At 43.0% G+C, this 24,917-nt stretch overlaps 1 protein-coding gene across 5 annotated transcripts in view; it reads right to left on the bottom strand.

Moving 5' to 3' along the window:
* PRKAB2 (protein kinase AMP-activated non-catalytic subunit beta 2) overlaps nt 1-24,917 on the bottom strand; it is an 83,668-nt gene that overhangs the window by 20,932 nt on the left and 37,819 nt on the right. For all 5 annotated transcript variants that reach the window (XM_033915818.1, XM_033915816.1, XM_033915819.1 and 2 more), the window contains one exon: nt 13,329-13,422. In XM_033915818.1, coding sequence (XP_033771709.1) covers nt 13,329-13,422 — 94 coding nt within the window. The remainder of the gene's footprint in view (nt 1-13,328; nt 13,423-24,917) is intronic.

Genomic DNA, 24,917 nt, shown 5'->3' with positions numbered 1-24,917 from the left:
TCCAATCACCTCCCTTCCTCACCCCCCCCCCCCCAGAACGAGTCTGAGTTCCCAAAAGCACATTCGAATATTAATAGTGTTTGCATATCAATAAAACACAGTCAACAGTTCAAAACACGGCTTCTTGCAGCAGAAGTCATCGTATTCCAAAAACGTTCCCAGATAAGTGTGAAACGTTCTCCTTGGACAGTTGAAAAATCAGATACATCTCGATGTTCCCAGATAAGCAGTTGTATCATCTGAATACGCCACATATGGATTGTGGGAGCATCATTATCTAGCCACTTAAGAAGTATACATTTGAGGGCACATAAAATAGACCATTTTAAAAAAGCTTGTAATCCAGATGGCTTCGGATGACAAGGAGGAGAAATACCAAATAATAAAAGAGGAGATGGTCGTATGGTCACAGTCCAAAGAGTCTCTATAAAGGCAAAAATTTGCCTCCAAAAAGTTTTGATCGCTATGCAGGACCATAACATATGGCCCAGCTCAGCAATCTGATAATCACATCTATTGCACTTTGATGATGATCGAAATTTAGCGCAATAGGCTCAATATGGAGATACATAAATCCTAAATAATAATTTAAATTGCATTTCCCAGAAATAGGTATATTTTTTCAGTGATGACAATCGGGCTACAGCCCTTTCTATAGTATCTTCCGGGAGTAGTGACTTATTTTTTATGTTTTATTTATTTATTGCTTTTTAAATTTATCAAAAAGACCTCTTGTACAGAATATTGAAAAAGAAATTCAAGAATAATAAATTTAAACAAAATGAAAATATGAAATAACAAATACTATTATTAATCAATACTATTAATCCAATATAATTGATCCAAGAATTCTAGTGAGTGAAAAATAAATCACATCATATTTAAGAAGAAAAGCAAATATCTAACTGCGATAGTAGGAATATTCTAATTACTTTAAGTCATTGTTGTTACGTTTGCCCCTTCAAGGCGTTTCATGGTGAGGAACCCTGTTAGCTGTGATGGGTCAAAGAATACGTATGTATTAGATCTATATTTACAAGAATATCGCAAGAGAAAAACGTCTCCCATCATTGTTACCCCTGATTTGAGGAGCAAGAATTGTCGTCTATGTTTTTGGGTGTCCTTAGTCACATCTGGGAACATCTGTATCTTTAGTCCCAAAAATTCTTTATGTCTGTTTTAAAGAACAACTTCAATAACCAATCTCTATCAGGTGATAAAGCCATCGTAAGTATAAGAGTGGCAGGTTTTACTAAGTCCTTTAATGATGTTTCCAGGATTGCTGTAACATCTAATTGTAAATCCTGATTTTGTACATGCGGAGAGGACTCTTCTTGTTCATTGGGAGATAAAATACTTGTGCAAAAGGAGGAAGCATATCTTCAGAGATGTTCAATATTTCTTTTTTTTTATTTTTTATTCATTTTTAAACGTACAATAAGTACATCAATATAATATAACAAATAGATCATAAATATATCACTTAATAGTCATCAAGAGTACACATAAAATGCTATTAACCACCACCCTCCCCAACCCTTCCTACTATATAATCAAATACAATGTACAATATACATTAATAAAATAATAAAATTATCCCCCCTCCCCCATCGTAACTGAACCTGTAAATCAAGGGAAAAGAATCATTTAATCATTGCAATATTTTGTTAATGGCTCCCACACATCTTGAAATTTTCTAAAACACCCTTGCTGTATTGCAATATATCTTTCCATTTTATATATATGTTCAATATTTCAATAAGATATTTTTTTAACATTTCTTTCGCAGAAATCGTTGAAATTTTTGGATTACTAGAGCGAGAATTATTTTCAAGATTTTCAACTTTCCTTCTCAAATTAGTATTATCCCTAATTAGGGTAGTCTGCACTTGTTTCACTTCTAACATCACTTCTAACAACTTTTTTTCAATTTTTTCCACCTTAGTTTTCGTTATGGAAGTGTCCTGTTTAAAGCTCTTAAATTCTTCTTTTTGCTCCAACACTCTTTTTTCCAATTCCTTTATTTGTGGAGATAGTGACTGCCCCAAGCTTATGACTAAGTCCCAAAGATAATCCAGGGTAACATTGTTGGGCTTTGAAAAAGGAAAAGTACCTGATTATATTGACTAAATTTTCCCAGTCACAGGGTTTCTCTCTCTTCAACCTTGTCCCTTCTATCTGCTCCAGTGCTGTTTCCACTGCATGTCTTCCGAAGCCTCCCAGGAAAGCGAGTCTATCCCTTCAAATAGACTGTCTTCCTTAGGTGAGCTGGCTCCCTGCGGCTGTGGAGGCGGGGTCCTAGCATCGAGGCTCAGAGTCACTTCTAGCCCAGGAAGGTTCATAAGAACATAAGAAGTTGCCTCCGCTGGGTCAGACACGAGGTCCATCATGCCCAGCAGTCCGCACCCGCGGCAGCCCATCAGGCCCATGACCTGTAATGTGATCCTTCTCTAATCCCTTTTATCCTTCTATCTATACTCTGTCTAAAACCTATCTTTACCCCTATTTGTATCCTTCAATCCCCCTATCGTTCAGGAATTTATCCAAACCTTCCTTGAACCCCCGTAGTGTACTCTGTCCTATCACAACCTCCGGAAGCGCATTCCAGGTGTCCACCACCCTCTGTGTAAAGAAGGTTCTAGCATTGGTTCTAAAATTGTCCCCTTTCAGCTTCTCTGAGTGCCCCCTGGTGCTTGTGGTTCCCAATAATCTGAAGAATCTGTCCCTTTCCACCCTCTCTATGCCCTTCATGATCTTGAAAGTCTCTATCATGTCTCCTCTGAGTCTCCTCTTTTCACTTTACTCACTTCCGGGACCTCCAGCAGCCGATTCCCCAGCGTTGTTCGCTCCTACTGCAGGCGCCTCAAAAATTCATCTATGGTTACCAGAGGAGAGGTCTCCGGGCGCCGTGAGGCTCCAACAGCACTCTTTGGCATTTTGCGAATACGAGGTAAGACTGGGGAAAACTTTTTGAGAACATCTTTCCCACAGTCAAACAGTCGTGGCCATCTTGGAATTCAAACACTAAACAGAGGGTTCTAAAGAGGAAGACTATCAGTTGTTCTGCACTGCAATGGCAAGAGGATTTAGGGTATTTTAGAAAGGTAGAACTGCAGTAGACAATAGGAGGACCTCTGACTGTAAAGAACATTGAGGATGGAAAAAAGGAATGGAGGAAGTAACACAAACATTTTGGGAGTATAAAAGCAGATTAATTACTTTCTGTGGTCAGTCTTAGCCTTCTACAAGAGGCGTTCAATAATTTATCTACTTGAGTAAGAAAGAAAAGAGTTTAACAAAACGTTTGTTTTATTTTTCAATATAGTCCCCTGATAGCTTCATAGACTTCATCCATTTTCCCTGCAATGACTTTAACCCCATTGAAAATAATTCTTATGTTTGACCTTCAAACCAGGACATCACAGCGGCTTTGATGTCTTCATCACTTGAAAACTGCTGTCCATGGAGAGATTTCTTCAAAACTCGGAACAGGAAATAATCAGAGGGAGCCAGGTCAGGACTGTAGTGTGGATGGTTCAGCTGTTGAAACCAACATTCTTGGATGGCAAACTGTGATTGTCGTGACATCTGCACTGGTGCATTGTCGTGAAGAAGTAGCATGCCTGCTGTGAGCTTTCCTTATTTTTTCTCTTGCAATGCGGCGTAACTCTCCCTGGTTATGGTTGTCTTGTGTGGCATGAACTCCAGAAGCAAAAGTCCTTCATCATCACAGAAGACAGTTGCCATGACTTTGCCAGCAGATATTTCTGTTTTTAATGTTTTTTTGGGGTGGGGGATGACTTGTGCTTCCACTGCATTGACTCCATTTTGGACTCAGAATCTCTGTGATAGACTCAAGTCTCATCTACAGTCATCAAATGATAAGAAAAGTTCACTTGGTCTTCATGAAGCATCTCCAAGTTCTCCTGACAGCACTGAAACCTCATGATCCACTAGCCTTGGACATGCCCAACTTTGCATGAAATATTTTTAAAACTGTACCTGATGAGATATCCACTTCTTCAGCTATTTGGGAAACCTTAATTCGTCTGTCTGACAAAATTAAACCCTCAACTTTCTTGCACATTTCTGTGGAAGTTGCTTCCACATACCATCCAGTGTGAGGGTCATCTTCAATGGACTCTTTACTCCATTTAAACTGCTTGCTCCAAAATTTTATAGGAGGATGGGCAGACTCACCATAAACTGCAGTCATGCATTCATGGATCTGCTTTGGCTTTTTCCCTTTTTTTGTGAGAAATTTATCACTGAATGGTGCTTCAATTGTAGCAGTTTCTTACTTGATTTGCACAAGGACTCTCCTGACATCCTGTCTCTTGGAATGTTAGACTTGCACTGAGCCACAACTGTGCATGAGTAACCTTGAGTCATGTCACAACATGCACAGACTTTTTTCAACATGCTTGCTACTTTCTTTCATACTCAGATAGATAAATTATTGAACACCCCTCGTATTATGGGCCACATATTCAAAAGCATATATGGATAATGGCAGTTGCTATGCACATAAATGCCCTATCCATCAATATTCAGAGGCAATATCCAGATAGTGCTGCTGAATATTCTTTCAAGCCACCTCAGTATTAACCAGATGGGGCTGGAACAGAGCATGAGAGTTGTGCCTAATTCTATGGATAGGCAGTGCTTGCCCTGTATCGGTGACATGGAATGCTGTTACTATTTGGGTTTTTGTCAGGTACTTGTGACTTGGATTGGCCTCCGTGAAGACGGAATACTGGACTAGATGGACCATTGGTCTGACACAGTAAGGCTATTCTTATGATCTTATTCTTGAAGCTGTGTAAATAAAAAAGACTGTCCTAGCTTTCTAGACAGTAGCTTAATATGGTCAACTATCCCTAGAACTAGTGGTGCTCACTGCTGTCCAGATATCTGGATAACAGTGCCGAATATATGGAATGTAATTAAATACAGCAGCCAGCATTAAAAAAACAAACAAAATGCACCCAACACTGGGCACTATTAATATATTATCCCGAATATTTTTAGGAAGAATTCTAGATGGCTTATGTGCCTTTACAAAACAGGCACCTAGTAAGAACATAAGAATTGCCGCTGCTGGGTCAGACCAGTGGTCCATCCTGCCGAGCAGTCTGCTCACGCAGCGGCCCCCAGGCCAAAGACCAGTGCTCTAAATGAGTCCAGCCTCATCTGCGTATGTCCCAGTTTAGCAGGAACTTGTCCAGCTTAGTCTTGAAACCCTGGAGGGTGTTTTCCCCTACAACAGACTCCAGAAGAGCGTTCCAGCTCTCCACCACTCTCTGGCTGAAGAAGAACTTCTTATGTAGCATACAAATCCTCCTCATAAAAAGATTACAGTTGCTGTGAAGGTATAAGTGTGTGTGTGATTTCGGGGGGAGGGTACTTTTATAAATACGAGTATATCTTCACCTATATGACTGTACATTTGTGCAAAAGACTTCTTATAAAATCTTCCCTTTTATAAGTATATGCTATAATAATAATAATAATAACTTTATTCTTATATACCGCCAACAATCTTGCGACTTCTAGGCGGTTTACAATAAAGAGAAATTGTACAGACAGCGAATTACAGAGTATAGCAGTGTACATCTGATTATAACAACATTAATCGTGATAACAACAGTTCATATGCTGCAGGGCCATGCGGCTTACAAAGAATTAGAAAAATTCCATAAATTGAATGGAGTATTCATAGTTAGTGATTAGGGGTTAACAGTTTACAAGTTCGGTTTTGGGATGGTATTACGAAGGGGGGCTATTGTCCTGGTTCGTTCCCTAGGTATTTCGAGAACAGGTAAGTTTTTAGGTGTTTCCTAAATTCTCCGTATTTGTTTGTGTGTGTAATTAATTTTTCTAGGTCTTTGCCCCATAAGGCTGCTTGGTACGATAGAAGTTGTTGATGGTATCTCTTATATTTGCATCCTCTAGCCGGTGGGGAGACGAATTTCAGGTGTGATCTTCTCTCATGTCTGTTGGTTGGGAATGAGAAGAGGTCTGTTATGTATTTAGGGGCTAGACCGTGTAATACCTTGAAGCAGAGACATCCCAGCTTGAACTTCGTTTGTGCCTCCATTGGCAGCCAGTGCAGGAGTCAGTAGGAAGGGGTTATGTGATCAGACTTCTTCAGCCCGAAAATCAGCCTGACTGCTGCGTTTTGTATTAGTTGTAGTCTCTGCATTTGCTTCTGGGAGATTGCCAGATGGGTAATGTTGCAATAATCAAGGTGGTTTAGTATTAGGGATTGTACTAGAATTCTGAAAGCTGTAGCGTTGAAGTATGCTCTAATGGACCTAAGTTTCCAGAGAGTGAAAAACCCTTTTTTGATTAGGGAGTCTACATGGTCTTTCATTGTTAGACCTTGGTCTAGTATTACCCCCAGAACCTTCATCGTTGGTTGAATGGGGTAGTTAAGATTATTAATGCGTACTGATTTTGTCGTATTATGTGCGTGTGGCGAGGCTATAAAGAATTTAGTTTTGTCTGAATTGAGCTTCAGTTTGAATTCTGTGGTCCATTGTTCCATCAGGTTTAGCGCTTCTGTTGTTATGGGGGTGATTTCGGAGGGAGACGCATTAAACGGGATAATGATTGTGAAGTCATCTGCATAACTGAATACTTTGATACCTCGCTGGGCCAGCTGCATGCCTAGTGAAGATATATAGACGTTGAAGAGTAGTGGGGATAGTGGGGATCCCTGTGGAACGCCTGATGGGTTTCTCCATATTTTAGAGAGGTTGCAGTTGAAGCGTACTTGATAGGTGCGGGTCGTAAGGAATCCTCGGAACCAGTCAAGTACCTCACCTCCGATGCCGATTGCGTCTAGACATTGTAGTAATTTTTCGTGATCCACCAAGTCAAAGGCCGAGCTCATGTCGAATTGCATAATTAAGGCGTTATGGCCTTTGCTGAATAAGTTGCGTAAGTATTCTAGGGTCGCTGCAATCACCGTTTCAGTACTAAATAGAGGTCTGAAGCCAGACTGGGTTTCATGTAGTAGTGAGAATTGATCAAGGTAGTCCATCAGTTGGGTGTGTACTAAGCCTTCCATTATTTTTACGAAGAATGGAATGGATGCTACCGGTCTATAGTTGGTTGCTGATGTTAGGTGTTGTTTACGATTTTTTGGAATTGGGGTGATTATAATGTGACCGTTTTTCGTTAGGAATTTTCCGTTTTTGAGATTATTGGACATATGACTCCACAGTGTTAGTTTAAAGTCTAATGGGGCTGCTTTCATAATGTTGGGGGGACAGGGATCTAGAATGCAGTTTGATTTGGTATATTTGTTGTAAAGTTTTATGAAGTTATTCCATTCTAGATCCTGAAAGGAGTTCCAAAACATGTCCACTGGTATTTCATTTTCATGTATGTTGGCTGTTTGATGTTCATCTGTATTGTTTGTTGGGCAGTTGTTCCTTAGGTTCACAATTTTTGAGTCGAAGTGTTGTGCTAGATCGTCTGCTGATGGAAGTTTTATTTCGTGTATGGATTGACTGTGACGTGTGGTGTCGAATAAATTTTTGACCAGGTTGAACAATTCATGAGTGTTGATTCCTTTAGAACTCGTGTTAGATGTATGTATTTTGGATGAGTAGAATGTTTTTCTTTTTTCTTTTATCAGTTGTTTGTAGTCCTTTATGTTTGATCTCCAATTGTTCCTGTCTGTTATTTCTCCTGTTTTGTTCCAGATCCTTTCTAGTCGTCTTATTGATTGTTTCATTTTTAATAGTTTGGAGTCGAACCAGTTGTTATATTTATTTGAGCGGTTTGTTCTGTTTCGTTTAGGGGCTATTTTGTCTAAGATGGATGTGCTTGTTTTCGTCCACTGTTCCCAGAACTCATCCTCTTCGTTTATCTCCTCTCGCGATTCGTAATGAGCCCAGTATTCCTCTGGGTTGATGTGGCCCCTTGTGAAATGTTCTTTTTTTATCTTTGGGTGAGTTTTTTCTTTTGGTTGGTTCCAGATTAAGTTAAAGTAATATGTGAAATGATCAGACCAGATGTCGTGGTTCCAGATGCCATCGGATATAGAAATAGTGGGATTTAGGATTTCTTTTGAGGACATAGCTACCAAGTCTAACTGGTGGCCTTTTTCATGGGTTTGTGTGGCTGGAGGGAGAATGAAGTTGAGTGATGATAGGAAGTTTTTAAAATCTTTTGTGTCGGGATTGTCCTCGTTCTCTAGATGTAGGTTTACGTCTCCTGCTATAATATTGTAAGACGGTGTGATTGAGTTATGTAGAATGAATTCATAGAAGTCCTCTCTGGCCTTTGACCAGCATTTTGGCGGAACATAAAATAGAATACAGGAGAGGTACACTTCTAGGTCTTTGTTCCTAATTTTGCATGCTAGTGTTTCTAATTGGTTGGTTATCTTGGTGTCTACTAATTCAAGTTTAAGTTCTTCCTTGAGGATGACTGCCAGTCCTCCCCCTCTTCTGTCTTCACGGTTTAACATGTGAATTTTGTAGTTATCTGGTATTAGGTCGTTTAGTATTGGATCCTCTTCGGACAGTAGCCATGTTTCCGTTAGAAAGAGGCAGGCTAACTTCTTACTGATGATCCAATCTTTGATTAAGAAAGCTTTGTTCCTTACTGATCTAGTATTGAGGTAAGCGCAGGGAACAGAGGTAGTTGTGATGGGTATGGTGGGTGTAGTGATTTTGATGGGTTTTATTTCCCTTGTCCTTTTTTTGAGGGTGCGGTGAGGTCTACTGTTACTTATGATTATTTTAATATGATTTATTCTTTCTTCCTGTTGGTTAGTTAGGAGCCTAATGGGTGTGTCAGGATCGTGAACGGAGTGAAGTTTTGGATAGAGTGATATAACGTTTCTAACGTTATTGCTTAATAAATAAATCAATAGGATCAATAAGAACTTCATGTTTGCTGGTTTTTGTAATTCCTTCCTGTATTGATTGTTATGTTGGTTTTCTGTCGTTACCAATAATACATTTGCGCAGGTGCTCCCCGCAGGTGCTCCACGAAGGCGCTCACTAAGGCGCAGGCGCCTTTGTCGTGCACCTTCGTTGGCGCTGGGCCTTTTTAAATGTTGTGTCCTCCGGCTGGATCGGGGGGGGGGGCGGAGCAGGGCTCCCACGCCGGTCCCGATCTGGCTGGTCTGTGCTGGTGCGGGCGCTGGGCCTTTTTAAATGTTGTGTCCTCCGGCTGGATCGGGGGGGGGGGCGGAGCAGGGCTCCCACGCCGGTCCCGATCTGGCTGGTCTGTGCTGGTGCGGGCGCTGGGCCTTTTTTAAAATGTTGTGTCCTCCGGCTGGATCGGGGGGGGCGGAGCAGGGCTCCCACGCTGGTCCCGATCTGGCTGGTCTGTGCTGGTGCGGGCGCTGGGCCTTTTTTAAAATGTTGTGTCCTCCAGCTGGATCGGGGGGGGGGGCGGAGCAGGGCTCCCACGCCGGTCCCGATCTGGCTGGTCTGTGCTGGTGCGGGCGCTGGGCCTTTTTAAATGTTGTGTCCTCCGGCTGGATCGGGGGGGGCGGAGCAGGGCTCCCACGCCGATCCCGATCTGGCTGGTCTGTGCTGGTGCGGGCGCTGGGCCTTTTTAAATGTTGTGTCCTCCGGCTGGATCGGGGGGGGGGCGGAGCAGGGCTCCCACACCGGTCCCGATCTGGCTGGTCTGTGCTGGTGCGGGCGCTGGGCCTTTTTAAATGTTGTGTCCTCCGGCTGGATCGGGGGGGGGGGGGGCGGAGCAGGGCTCCACGCTGGTCCCGATCTGGCTGGTCTGTGCTGGTGCGGGCACTGGGCCTTTTTTAAAATGTTGTGTCCTCCGGCTGGATCGGGGGGGGGCGGAGCAGGGCTCCCACGCCGGTCCCGATCTGGCTGGTCTGTGCTGGTGTGGGCGTTGGGCCTTTTTTAAAATGTTGTGTCCTCCGGCTGGATCGGGGGGGGCAGAGCAGGGCTCCCACGCCGGTCCCGATCTGGCTGGTCTGTGCTGGTGCGGGCGCTGGGCCTTTTTAAATTTTGTGTCCTCCGGCTGGATCGGGGGGGGCGGAGCAGGGCTCCCACGCCGGTCCCGATCTGGCTGGTCTGTGCTGGTGCGGGCGCTGGGCCTTTTTTAAAATGTTGTGTCCTCCGGCTGGATCGGGGGGGGCGGAGCAGGGCTCCCACGCCGGTCCCGATCTGGCTGGTCTGTGCTGGTGCGGGCGCTGGGCCTTTTTAAATGTTGTGTCCTCCGGCTGGATCGGGGGGGGGCGGAGCAGGGCTCCCACGCCGGTCCCGATCTGGCTGGTTTGTTAGTGGCCCCCACAATGTATGGTTGGTGGGGTCACTTGAGAGGCGCCCTTACAAAAACCAGGTTCAGTTCCCTCACAGATGATTCACCAGGAAGTAGAATCAAAGAGGCACAGCCAGAGGTGATTGCATAAAGAATATACAGTGGTGCCTCGCATAACGGACGCCTCGCACAGCGAACGCTGCGCATAACGAACTTTTTGTCTTGCTCCCTATAACGAACTTCGTTTCACACAACGAAGTCGCCCGAGGGGCCCGGGGGGGGGCGGAACTACTCTCGCCGCTTCCTAATGTGAGCCGGGAACAGCAGCACCCTCCTGTCTGAATGTAGTGTTCCATCATCTCCCTCCACCTTACCTTAGATGCCGAGTTTTCCGGCTTTCTTTTTCGGCCAGCCACACACTTTCAAAGAGCAGCACATGCGCGCATGCTCTGTTGTTCAATCTTCTCCTCTGACGCAACCGGAAACCGGAAGTTGCAGGAGAGGAGAACATTGATCAACTTCAGCAGCTGCGCGTGCACAGCTTTTTGAAAGCGTGCGGCTGGGTGAAAAAGAAAGCTGGCAAACTCTGCATATAAGGTGAGGTGGAGGGAGGGAAATGTAGGGCTGCAGAACGAATTATTTTGTTTTACATGTATTCTTATGGGAAAACAGGGCTGCAGAACGAATTATTTTGTTTTACATGTATTCTTATGGGAAAACGCGTTTCACACAACGAACGTTTCACATAACAAACTTGCTCCTGGAACGGATTAAGTTCGTTGTGTGAGGCACCACTGTATTATAGAAATAGTCTTACAGAAAAGTAGTATTAATAATAATAATAATAATATAAGTAGATTATACTTGTATGTAACCCAGGTGTAGGCATGTTTGAGTAATAAGTTTGGGAGGAGTGGCACAGGCAGAGTCACAAAGTGCGTGCTTAGATTATAAAACATACACCTACGTGCATACTTCTGCAACAAACATATGCATCTGCTTCTGAGTAAGTGTCAATGTACGCATATGGCTGCAATTTCTACGTGTTCTGTGGGGCAAGTTTATAAAGACACATAGGTGTCTATTTGGCCTCTTAACCTAGGTGATCTGTGAAACCTCTCTATAAAGAGGTTTTCAATAGGACATGGTTTGTATGTTAAACAGGCTGGCATTTTGGTTTGCAAGATTTCTCTGTTAGTTTTGATGAGACATTGTGTGCTGAAGAGAGGCTGTCATTGAAATGTATCTTTTTCTCTTCTCTAAATCAATATGTGCTTGGGAGAGGGGTGAGGAGCTTTCCTGAGGATAGAGTAAATAGAGAATGGTTTCTCTGTCAGGGAGAGAGTTCTGTGAAACTTGTCAGGAAAGCAAGTCACAGATGAGTGGAAAATCCTAAGAGAGTTAAATTCACAGAAGTGTTTATTGAAGTTTTCCGGGGGAAAAGAGAGGGAAATCTTACTCACTAAAACCACTGTTCCAAGTTAGGGTTACCAGATGTCCAGATTTACCCAGACATGTTCTCTTTTTAGAGGACTGTCCAGACGTCCAGATAGTTTTTCAAAACCCAGCACTTTGTCCGGGTTTTGAAAACCGTTGAGCCTGGGGCCACATCTGGAGGGCATTCGCGCACGTGAGGGACATCATCACGTCGCATCTATGCATGCAGAGATGCTTTCCAGACGCATCCCCGAAGAGACGGGGTTTGTGTGGGGCTGGGATTAGGGGGTGGTACAGGGAAACTGAGTAAGTGTCCTCCAAGTGCATTGCCGCCAGTGGGAGGGGAGGCGGGGCCTTCACTATTGTGTTTTCAATTGCTAGGGCCAGACAGGTTCCCTGAAGTGCTGCAGAGATTGCTTGTCCCTCAGTATTGAAAATGTGATTGTAATACATCGTAGAGCTCATAGAATAAAAAACTTTTGTGAACTGTTGCTGTTAATGAATGTTTATCTTTCTTATGTTAATTTTTAATAAAAAAAGATTAGAACTGAAAATGTGATTGTAAAACAGCACCCTCCACTGGTAGGACTGTAGGTGGAGGACTTCCACTCAGCTTAGCAGTGGCTAAAACTCTTACTTCAGATGGAAGCACCAGGCACCACACCATAAAAGGGACTGACAGAGTTGGCCCTGAACCCAGGACGCTCATGAGGAGATGTTACACCTGTTATAAAATTACCCTTTACGGGGGCAATTCTATAAATTGGTACATAAATGTAGGAGCAACAAAGAAGCGAACTATACAGGCAGTACCCAAGTTACAGACGCCCGACTTAAGTACGACTTGTACTTAAGAATGCAGTTGCATCTTCATTTGATTTCACTGAGCAGTATTTCCAGTGACAGACTCCTACACTTCTCCTGCCTTTTAATGTGCACTTCTGATACTATTCCAAAAGATGCGTAAATTGCCAGGTGAAATGATCAGTTAATTTGATACCGGTGTCAGGAGTTGGGAAATACTGCAGGCATAAAAGGAAAATTGTGGAGAATGTGGAGCAGTATATTGTAAGACTAATACTTAGAAATAATTTTCACTCCCCATGGAATAACTGCAATGTTTGTAAATGGAGAAAAAAGGACTTCAGAAGGGAAAATAATCAATTACTAAAGGGAAACTTTTTGCATTTCTGTCTTTTGCATTCGCACAAATTTGTATTTGGAGAAGTAAGACAATTTATGGTATCCAATGTCCAAAATCTCTCACCATAGAATCTATTACTGTACTTTTCAAACTTCCCTTCCATCACGCCTTCCCTCTTCTTATTTCATTTACTTCACAATACTACCAAGTCCCTAACAAGTCCATGCCCTTTGTTCACTTGCTCAGCCCAATCATTAATACTACAAACACAATATCTTTGGTGCTGGATGTCAATGGTCTCTCAATGAAACTCCTAAAGACTTACCAGTCTGCACAACTAATAAATTATTCTGCTAAAAAGCTTTCTAAAATAAAGAATTTTAAACATGTATTTATTATCTGGAATCCAATCATGGTAAATAGCTGTGCTTACTATCTAAGTAGTACTGACGCATTTTCTATATTGGTCAGAGAGTCACTTCATAATTACCTCTGATGGGTCATGCACCCATTGTCCATCCACAAAAAACTTGTACTGGTGTTCACCTTCTGGGAGATCAAGAACAGCAACAAAATCATTATGACTGGAGCAGCAATCCATCAGGGAATATAAAAGTGTAAAGGAAAGAAAATGCATAAGAGAGAGAAAGTGATTGAAAGCTCATTCATATTTGCAAAAAAAAAAAAAAAAAAAATTTGAAATTCTGTATTCCACTAAATACACATCAGTCATGCTGACTCTGACTCTGTCTATTTCCAATGCTCATTCTCTATTTCTTGTTCACTCCAGTTCCTGGGGCCCCAAGTCTTGTTGGGTGAGCCAGCAACACTATTTCAGTAAGAAAGCAGTGCAATCTTTCCTCTGGATCTCACTCATTTCAATACAACAAAATATGGACACTTGTATAATTAATACCACAGTATTACCCATCAAATTGATTCAATGTGGAGTACAGATATTGAAGACTAGTACTATACTAGGAATTACAAACAAAAAAATTTATTTTCTTAAATAAATTACTCCTTCATGATAAATTTCCGGAAAAAGTTATATCTTTAGCTTGCTCTGGAATCTCATATAATTTGTTCCAACTCTAGCAGAGGTGAGTTCCTGCTAATGGCAGCCTGATAAGAAATTGTTAAAGAATGCATCTTTTTAAAAAATTCCTAACTCATTTTGAAAAGGAAAATATAAGGTTATGCCTGTGCTCTTCCATCTCATTCCCTCTCCAAGTTTCCAAGTTTATTAGTTATTTATATACTGCCTATCAATGAAGATTGTCTAAGTGATTTTTACATTCAGGTACTGAAGCATTATCCCAGGAGGAGCCTAAGGCCCTGATTTATTCAGACGACTAATCCTCACCTCCCCCCCAGGATGCACCGGAAAGGGGAAAGCCCACTATTTTGCAGTGGCAGGCCTGAGGAGCAGGAGTGAGCGGGCATCCCTCCTGCTGTCAACTAATTTACAGGTATGGGAGGTTGAGGTGGTGTGGGGGGTTTAGGGAGGCATCTGGTGGCAGGAGGGAGTGGGCATCCCTCCTACCAATTTTTTTTTTGTAAGGGGATCAGAGGAGGGGAGGGGTTGGTGCAGGGGGGCCTTGTGAAGGGGGGGTCAGTGAGGGGGGATTTGTGGTTTGCAGGAGGGAGTGGGCATTCCTCCTGCGGATTTTGGCTGGCATGGGGGTTCTGCTATGGCAGGAGGGAGTGGGCATCCCTCCTGCCAATTTTTTTTGTAGGAAGGGGATCAGGGGAGGGAAGGAGTTAGTTTGGAGGAGTCTTGCAGGGGGAGGGGGGTCGCGGTGGGTAGGAGGAAGTGGGCATCCTTCCTGTGGATTTTGGATAGTGCAAGGGTGGGTTTCCATAGTGGCAGGAGGGAGTGGGCATCTCTCCTGCTGATTTTGGTTGGCAGAGGGGGAGGGTTTCGCAGTGGCAGGAGGGAGTGGGCATTCCTCCTGCCTCTATTCTGTAACACACACATAACATCTATACCCAAAAGAGAACAAAAGCTCAAAAATGTGAGTGGCAGGAGAATGCTTTGGGGCTTCCCCTACCACTCTCAGCTGTCCGGGCTTCCCCAAACTGGCTCTGTGCATGTGTCCAAGTCACTCTCAGAGCGACTAGTGGGACGGGATTATAGCGAACCTCCATGCAAATCATTTGCATGGAAACTTGTTGGAACATCAATCACTGTTCCAGAGTCAGCCAAAAAATTGGCCAACAGCGACTCACACGGTCTTGACTGTGTTTTGTATATCTAGCCGTCAGTGCTTTATCACACTCTTATTCTTTCTCATGCCATTTTTCCCTTCCTGTCACTCCAGTCCAAACTCCATCATGCTTCTCTCCTTTCCACCTTTCAGTTACCCGCTTCCCATTTCATTTGCCTGTCAGAGGCAGCTCCTGCTTCTCCTGTTATCTAAACCACAGAAAGCTGGAATTTAGTGCAGCCCCTGTAGAATCAAAAAGCCACACGAGATGGGAACAGGAGCACCAAAGATATACTTGCTCTCTGCTCCTATAGCCACTGTTCTTCTTTTTTTAAAATTAAAGTTTATATAAATCTTTACAAAAAGATCAAGAAAAAGAAAAGAACAAACTAAAATAAGAAATGCAAAAATTTAATTCACACTTCAAATTCTACTAATTCACATCACAGGAACATCCTTTACCATATCCAATGCATTTGCAATAATATTCAAAATACAGGCTAAATATAATTTCACAATTGAATTTTTTCTCTCTCCTCAATCTGCAGAAACTATAAGAAAAAAAATCTATATAGCTCAAATTATTACAAAGGTAATTCTCCCTTAGTTGGTTTCCCATCCAGGCAGGACTCTAACTGAATAGGATCAAGGAACACAAAGCAAATAAATAGGGAGAATTTCTTATAGCCACTATTCTGCTGATATGCCACTGTGGTTCAGCACTAGTTCTCATCTATGATAGGAGCAGGAGAACAGCAGAAAATGAGTGAGGAGGAGAAAGGGTGTTTGTCCCTAAGTCTACAAAACATTGATCTATGTTTGTCTGTTTTATGCAAACCCACATTTGGCCTACATACATCATGGTATGTTTGTCTGTACTGAGTCTTATCTACCACCAGATAATCCACTGGTATTCAGAGACTTATGCAGAGGTATTGCACACCAAACATTTACAGCATCACTACTCAGTGTCCTTGGGAGTGAAAGAATAGCTAATGGTTAAACCAGCAGGTTGAAAACCAGGGAAGCACAGTTCAAATTCCACTGCCACTCCTTGATCTTTGGAAAGTCACTTAAACCCTCCACCCCCTCACTGCCTTAGTTACAAAGTTTTAGATAGTAAGCCTTCTGGGGACAGGAAAATACCCACTATACCTGAATGTAATTCACACTGAACTACTGAGAAAGCAAGGACAACAGATACATATTCTCATATGTGGGTAACATCATCCACAGAACCCAGTACAGACACTATTAAATGCACTGTCAAGGGAGCACTTCAATTTGCTAACATAGTGACATGGTACTCAATATACCTTGGAACTTTGCATCTATTGCTGGATTCCTGACCAGGATTTCTTTCCCTGTTTTCTACATATGGACCTGCATTGTGGAACATTTATCCATTTGGGTGCATGGTTGAGAGGATCAGGTGCTTAAGAAGGAAGAGCAATGCTGAGCAGACTTGGATCGCCAAGAGGATGAAGAAGAATGCTGATAATAATAATAATAACTTTATTCTTATATACCGCCACATCAGTAGTTCTAGGCAGTTCGCATAAAAGAGAACTGGACAATCAGTGAAAAATACAATTGTACAGGAAATACAAGCAAATTGAAAACAACAGTATCATGTGACAAATTTATCAAACATAGTAACATAGTAACATAGTAGATGACGGCAGATAAAGACCCGAATGGTCCATCCAGTCTGCCCAACCTGATTCAATTTAAATTTTTTTTTTTTTTTTCTTCTTAGCTATTTCTGGGCGAGAATCCAAAGCTTTACCCGGTACTGTGCTTGGGTTCCAACTGCCGAAATCTCTGTTAAGACTTACTCCAGCCCATCTACACCCTCCCAGCCATTGAAGCCCTCCCCTGCCCAACAATTTGGTCTTCACCTATTTTCTAAAAGAACAATAAGACGAAGCCCGAGAGATGATTGCACCTAACCAAATATTCATTTTGCCTGCCTGGAATGCAAGTGCCAATGCCTATCCAGGAAACTCTTGTATCAGCAAGACTTTAGTTTCGGATAGGCAAATAGATGAGAACTTTGAGTAACCTTGGTGGGCCTAAACAGCTCAAAATGAGAAGAAAGGTAAATTGGAGCCAACCCAAATACAGATTTAAAGCAGATACAAGCAAGTTTAAACAGGCCTCTTGCTTCTATAGGCAACCAGTTTAATTGTCGATAATAAGGGCTAACATGCTCTTGTTTTTTCAAACCAAACATCAGTAGGACAGCCGAATTTTGAATTATCCTCAGTCTTCTGAAAATCTTCTTATAAGATCCCAAATAGATTATATTACAATAGTCAAGAACAGACAAAATTGAGGTCTGTACTAACAATCTAAAGCAGGGGTGTCCAACCTGCGACCCATGAAGTATTTTGTGTGGCCCTGGTCGAGGGCGATGCAGTGTTTTCTTCTGCTACCCCGGGTGTTTACCGTCTTTCTGGCTCCCTACTCTGTCTTTCTGCAGCGTTTGCACGTTTGTGTGGCCCCTGAAAATTTTTTTTCAGCCAATGCAGCCCAAGGAAGCCAGAAGGTTGGACACCCCTGATCTAAAGGATGTTAGATCAAAATATTTTTTGATGGTCCGTAACTTCCACAAAACAAAAAAACATTTCTTGACTAACAAATCTGCATGCTCGTCCAAAGTTAGAGGACGGTCTAATGTAACTCCCACGATTTTAGTTGAGGCAGCTATCAGATAGTCCTGGCTATTAAGATGAAGTATCGTATCTTTGATTTTATCATTTGGACTAGCAAGGAAAAATTTAGTTTTTTCAGGATTAAGTTTTAATTTAAAATCTGTTATCCACTGTTCAATCTAATTCATAATAAATAATATCTGATTTTTAATATCTACTGTGAGTGAAGTAATTGGTATCGTTATGGTGATGTTATCTGCATAGATATGAAATTTTACATTTAAACTATGCAATAAGTTTCCAAGTGAGATGAGATAGATATTAAACAATGTGGGCAATAGTAGTGAGCCTTGAGATACTCCACATGGATTATCGTACTCCAAGATTGGGAGTACTTACCATCACTATAATCTTGATAAGATCTTCTTTTCAGAAAACCCTGAAACCACTCACTAACATTCCCCGAGATCCTTACTGCATCTAAGCATCCCAACAAAATCTCACGGTCCACTAGATCGAAGGCACTGCTTAGATCTAGTTGAAGAATTAATGCACTTGTTCCTGTTCTAAACAAGCTAGAGCTAGATCGAGACCTTGATGGAGAACGGGATCTGCGATGAGACATGCTGTTTTTATGCGTAGAACATTGGCATGGTACCCGAGATCCAGTATCGGTACTGCAGAACCTGGTGACCTTATGCTTAGGCTGGACTGGTACCGATGGAGACAGTGTCGGAGCAAGAAGCTTGAACATGTCACTGACTTGGAAAAGCACTTTGAGCTTCTCATGATACGAGAGTATTGGTACCATTTGGCATTCTGCTGGTATCATCGGTGCCTTGTCTTGGTGTCCATCCTAATGCTGAGCAACTTTTCTTGTTGGTACGTTTTTGCAGGGTAGAACATCGTGCACAGGATTCAACACGGTGTTCCGGGCTAAAACACTGTAAGCACCAACTATGTGGGTCAGTGATGGAAATCTGCCATTGGCACCTGCAACACTTTTTAAAACCAGTTAGTGGCAGGGACATCAACGGAAAAAACGCCTCAGCCAAACTGAATTCAATGGCTGAGAAAGAAGAGGAGGCCCGATGGGTGAAGCATACGAGGTAAGAACGGCGATGAAAAAAAATGTCCCCAACTGTTTGTTTTTGGGGTTTTTAAAAAACTCAAATAAAACACGTATCTAAAAGACAAAGAAAAAATATGACTAAAATATATGCGTGAGCAAGAAGGTAAAGGCAAAATTTGAACAACGTTAAAAAAACCCCACAATTACTTAGCTCCGCTGAAAACTATGAACCGAGGAGCCATGAGCAGCATTGCGCGGGAAGGCACTCGTGCATGTGCGGTACGGGCAGTTCGCAAACTTTTTCAAGTTCTTAAAGTGGTGATGCACTTTTAAAGCTGTCCATACTGGGGCTCCTTGGATGACATTACCCACATGTAAGAATAAGCTGCCTGCTTGTCCTGGGATAACCTGTATTTCAGTATTAAAAAGTAAAATTATTATACAGGAGAAACAAACTCAGCAAAATAAATCAGGGTGCCAGGTAAAGAGGGAACATTTATTCACCCTTTCAAAGGGTACTGTGACTAGGAGATACTCCATGAAACTAACAGGTAACATTTTTTAAAACAAAATGTTAAGCTTTGTTGCTGAAAAATGTAGTCAAGGAAGTCTACCCAGTTGGGTTAAAAAAGGGTTTAGACATATTCCTGGAGGAAAAATCCATAAATCATTATTTATTTATTCATTCATTCGGTTTTCTGTATCGTTCTCCCAAGGGAGCTCAGAACGATTTACATGAATTTATTCAGGTACTCAAGCATTTTTCCCTGTCTGCCCTGGTGGGCTCACAATCTATCTAATATACCTAGGGCAATGGGGGATTAAATGACTTGTCCAGGATCACAAGGAGCAGCGTGGGTTTGAACTCACAACCTCAGGGTGCTGAGACTATAGCTTTAACCACTGCACCACAGCCTCCCTCTTATTAGCCATGTACAGTCCATGAAAATGTTTGTGAACCGTGAAATTGCAAATAACGAAACACAGAGTCTATGGGAAAACAGAGGTTAGGTTCCAGCAGTACACGTTTAGCAAAGTTGCTTACTTGTAACAGGTGTTCTCTGTAGAGAGCAAGGGAATGCAGCCACACTTGAAGCTGAAGTCCACTGACTGAGTCTCAATGCCGGTGCTCTCTCCTAGCTAGTTAAGCACTTATTGGGCATGTGCGAGAGTCCATACACCTACAGCCCTTCCCCTTAACGTGTCAGTTTTGTCTCTAGCAATGATGAAAAAGGGAGACGAGGGGAAGGAGGTTGGGCAAGTGTGGCTGCATTCCCCTGCTGTCTACAGAGAACACCTGTTACAGGTAAGCAACTTTGCTTTCTCTGTAGACAAACAGGGGATATGTAGGCACACAAGAAGGTAAGTCCCAAGCTGAAAAATGAAGATGGATGGAGGAAAAAGAAATTACAGTGCAAACAGGTTCCGTAAGACTGATTGGTCAATTCGTACATCTTGAGCTAAGCTCTGATCCAAGCAGTAGTATTTTGTACATGTTTGCACCGAGGACCAAGTTGCAGCCTTGCAAATGTCTTGAATTGGAATAGATTTCAAATTGGCTATGTAAGAAACCATAGTTCGTACTTTTTGAGCACCAATTGTACCAGGTGAGTGAAGATGCGCTGTTGTATAGCAAAACGTGATTCAAGAGGACAGAGCTCTTTTTGCTGCTGGTTTTCCTTGGGTTATAAGAAATGAAGAGCTGATTTGTCTGTCGGAATGGAGCAGTTGCTTTGAGGTAGAAAAGTAATGCTCTCCTGCAGCCCAAGGTATGAAGTGCTTGCTCTGCTGGAGGAGGAAAAATCGAAGGTAAAGTAATAGTTTGGTTGAGATTAAAATCTGTGACGACTTTAGGAAAAAATTTTGGATGAGTCCGTAATTGTACTCTATTAGGAAAATATTGGAGATAAGGGTAATAGGTGACTAGTGCTTGAAGTTTACCAATCCTTCTGGCTGAAGTTAAGGCTGTAAGAAAAACTGTCTTCCAAGAAAGGAAAGAAAGCGAAGCAGGTCCCAATGGTTCAAAAGGATCATGCATTAAAATGTCCAGAACTAAATTCAGGTCCCATGCTGGAGAAGGATCTAAAGACCTCTAATAAATCAAGAAATCAGAAGATGATGCGAAATTGGTTTATTGTCCACAAGGCCGAGATAACTGCCAGATGACAGTGATTTGAGTTTGATTTGAGACCAAAATCTGACAAATGTAGAAGATATAATAAAACATAGTCAAGTGGACAAAAAAGAGGATTCTGCTGGTGCTGCTGTCACCAGATAGAAAAACGTTTCCATTTGGATTGATAGGATTTTCTAGTAGCTGGCCGTCTTGCTGCAATAAGGATTGTTTTGACTGGTTGAGAAAGTGGCAAATGGGTTAGGTTTGAGCTTTCAATTTCCTGGCTGTCATACCTTCATTTTAAAATTTTTTTTTTAACTTCGATGTATTTTTTCTATCCATCCCAAGCCCCAGTACCTCATGTATCAAATCTGTCTAAGTTTTATCAGTCAATTATGTAATACTTAGTAAATGACCCTTTTTTCTTTTAAAATGATATCTTTATTTTAATATTGTAAATAACATTGTAATTTTAACATTGTAAACTGACCAGATACTTGTTGATGGCCGGTATATCAAATATAGAATAAACTTGGCAACATTCTGTTGAGATAGAAGAGATGGCTGGAATCCCAGTGGAACTGGAGGAGCATCTAGAAAGTCCAGCAGGAGTGGATACCAAATTTGCCTGGGCCAACGGAGTGCAATGAGTATGATGTGAACTACATCCCTGGACACTTTCTGAAAAGTACCTTGGAGATGAAAGGAAAAGCAGAAAGGCATAGAGGAGGTTGAGATCCCAATGAATGGAGAAATTATCCCTTGCAACGGCTTGAGGAGCTGGGTGAAGAGAGCAGAACTGATTGCATTTGGTATTGTGTTGCGAAGCGAAGAGATCCACTGAGGGGGTTCCCCAGAGATAAAAAATATGTTTTAGGACAGACGGATGGAGAGACCACTCATGAGGGTCTAGGAGGAAATAGTTGGAAACTTAGGAAATGGACTCTGAGCCAGGCATAGTAGGGGCTGAATGAGAAGGACAGAGAGGATGTTTGGAAGGAATAACCTCTTCTATAGGAGAAATTGGAGAAGCTGGTCGTTTTGATTTTTGAAGCACTTTAGAATGCTTTTTACCTGAAGAAATCTTCTGAATGAGGTCAGGAGAAGACCGCGAGGCCGAAACAGAGCCCCTGGGAGCCTTCACTGAAACCTCTGCCACTTCCACTTCATAAGTCCTCTGTGCAATTGAAGATGCCGGCGGTGAAGGAGTGCTGCAGCTATCAATTACAGGAGGCTGCATCTGTTGAAGTGCTGAGTCTGCCAGCTTTTTCTTTCCTAACGACTTTGGCACTACTTTGATTCCCTCCCCTTGCGGTACCAAAGCAGGGCCCTGGGAGGAGGAAGCTAGTGGCATTTGAGGTGGTTTTTTCACCTTAGATGTTTCAGTGCGAAGAGCTGCCATCTTGTTATCACCATCCATCACTGTACTTTTGTTAGTGAAGGAGGCGTCCTTCTGGTCCTATGACTGATTCAATGAAAAAAATTCCGGTCCTCCCTGAGCTCATAGAGCATCTTCTGGACTGGCTTTACTTGGAATGGCAACTTATGTCTCCATTGCATTTGTGTCATGTTTTAAGTATCAAGTTACCTAGGCTTTATAAGGACAATATAATTTTAGTTTCTAAATGGCAAACATTAAAATTAATTAATAACCTAACATCTATTCTGATTCATCAATCCACGTGTCAGTCTTATAGTTGAACTCCAAGATTCAAATTGGCAGGTTTAAGATCATCTGGAAGCACTGGATGCAGGCAGATATACGTACACTAGATGATGTGTTATCAAATGGGAGAATGCTTGAATTTTCACAACTGCAACTATCATTTGGCATTGCAAAGTCTCAAAAATATAAGTGGTTGCAGTTGAAGGTTGCCATTCAGAAGGGGTTCCCCGATTGGCAAAACTTGAAAACTCAGTATAGCTTGCCGGGACTTTGCTTCCAGACAGATTTCCTAGGGCATCAGGCCGCCAAGTGGTACAAATTAATATCAGATTATTTGAATAAGAAATCTATTAGACTTAGAGCAATCTAATTTTTGTAAACGAACAGGGGTCCAGAATGCTCTATGCAACAGGAAAAACCACGTTTGCCTCATAGATGCAGACATTGTACATTTCATCCTCCAAGACCAAATTCGTGGCCATTGAGACGCAGTAATTTGATGCTTAATCTTAATACTCCAAATTAGAGAGTTACGCGGGGACAGAAATCCCACCCGTCCCCATCAAAGTCCCACCCGTCCTCACCCGTCCCCGTGAGGAATCCCACCCGTCCCCACCCGTCCCAGCAAGGAATCCCTCCGTCCCCACCCGTCCCCGCAAGGAATCCCCTCCGTCCCCACCCGTCCCCGCGAGGAATCCCCTACGTCCCCACCCGTCCCCGTGAGGAATCCCCTCCGTCCCCACCCATCCCTATAAACTACAGAAATAGTTATTTCATTTAATTATGCTACTGAATTAAAGGCTCTGGTAGAAACCCATTTACAAATAAGCAAAAAGACTTTATTAATTTGGAAATATTAATTGGGAAGAATACATACTTTGTAAACGGGTTTCTACCAGAGCCTCTAATGTTTATAAATTTTTATCAACACAACTAATATACTACTTTATCCTAAAGCAAAAAAAAAAAAAAGAAATAGATTTTTTTTCCTACCTTTGTTGGCTGGTTTCAGCTTTCCTCATGTTCTCATTCAATTCCTTCCATCCACTGTCTCTCTTCTCTCTTTGTCTTCCATTTGCTCTGTTACTGTGCCTCTCCCCCCCTTCCAAATTGGTCTGGCACCCAACTTCTTCCCTCCGCTCCCCCATAGTCTGGCATCTCTGTCTTCTTCCCTGCCAGTGTCTTCTCCCCACTCTCTCTACCCATTTTCTTTCAGCGTCCTTCTCCCCCCCATCTTCCCCATGTCCTGTCAGCATCCTTCTCCCCCCTCTGTCTTCCCCATGTTCTTTCAGTGTCCTTCTCCCCCCTCCGTCTTCCCCATGTGCTTTCAGCGTCCTTCTCCCCTCCATCTTCCCCATGTCCTTTCAGCGTCCTTCTCCACCCCTTTGCCTTCCCCAGTACTTTAAGCGTCCTTCTCCCCCCTCAGTTTTACCTTAAACATCTTTTCCTCGGCACTCCACCTTTCCTCCCTTTCTCCCTCCTTGCCCCTTACCTTTGTGGCATTTCCCCATCCGACTGACAACAGAACAGGCCCATTCCGACAAACCTCCCTGCCCTGTAGCCGTGAATCTAAACTACCTTCTTACAGCAGCTGGAGTATTGAAGCTGCTGTAAGAAAGTAATTTAGATTCGCGGCTACAAGGCAGGGAGGTTTATTGGACCGGGCCTGTTGTCAGTCGGTCGGGGGAAGCGCCACAAAGGTAAGGGGACCTGGCCAGCTGTGCTGCATCCAGGGCGGACCGCCCTCCCTGCCCCCCCCCCTTGGTACGCCACTGCTTTGCTTAAGCCCTCCCTCCGACATCAGCGCTGACATCGGGAAGACTTCTGTTCGGCTGTGTGCTGCGGCAGGGCAGGTAGGGAGAAGACGAACCTCGCGGCTGAGTACATCCAGCCCTGCAGGAACCCCGCGACCCTCAGAGGCGTCCCCACAGGATCCCCGCGACCCTAGGGGGCGTCCCCACGGGATCCCCGTGACCCGAAGGGGGAACCCGCGGGATTCCCGTCGTCCCCGTTCAGCTCTCTACTCCAAATATTCCTAAGTCCAGTTTTTGGGTTTTTATTCATATATCCAGATAAAGCACAGTTACTTACCGTAACAGGTGTTATCCAGGGACAGCAGGCAGATATTCTTAACGCATGGGTGACGTCACCGACGGAGCCCCGGTACGGACATTTTTCACTAGAAAGTTCTAGTTGGCCACACCGCGCATGCGCGAGTGCCTTCCCGCCCGACGGAGGAGTGCGTGGTCCCCAGTTAAGATAAGCCAGCTAAGAAGCCAACCCGGGGAGGTGGATGGGTTGTAAGAATATCTGCATGCTGTCCCTGGATAACACCTGTTACGGTAAGTAACTGTGCTT

This window comes from Geotrypetes seraphini, chromosome 12 (genome assembly GCF_902459505.1).
Source record: "Geotrypetes seraphini chromosome 12, aGeoSer1.1, whole genome shotgun sequence".
Taxonomy (NCBI): domain Eukaryota; kingdom Metazoa; phylum Chordata; class Amphibia; order Gymnophiona; family Dermophiidae; genus Geotrypetes; species Geotrypetes seraphini.
This window is presented reverse-complemented; position numbering and strand designations above follow the sequence as displayed.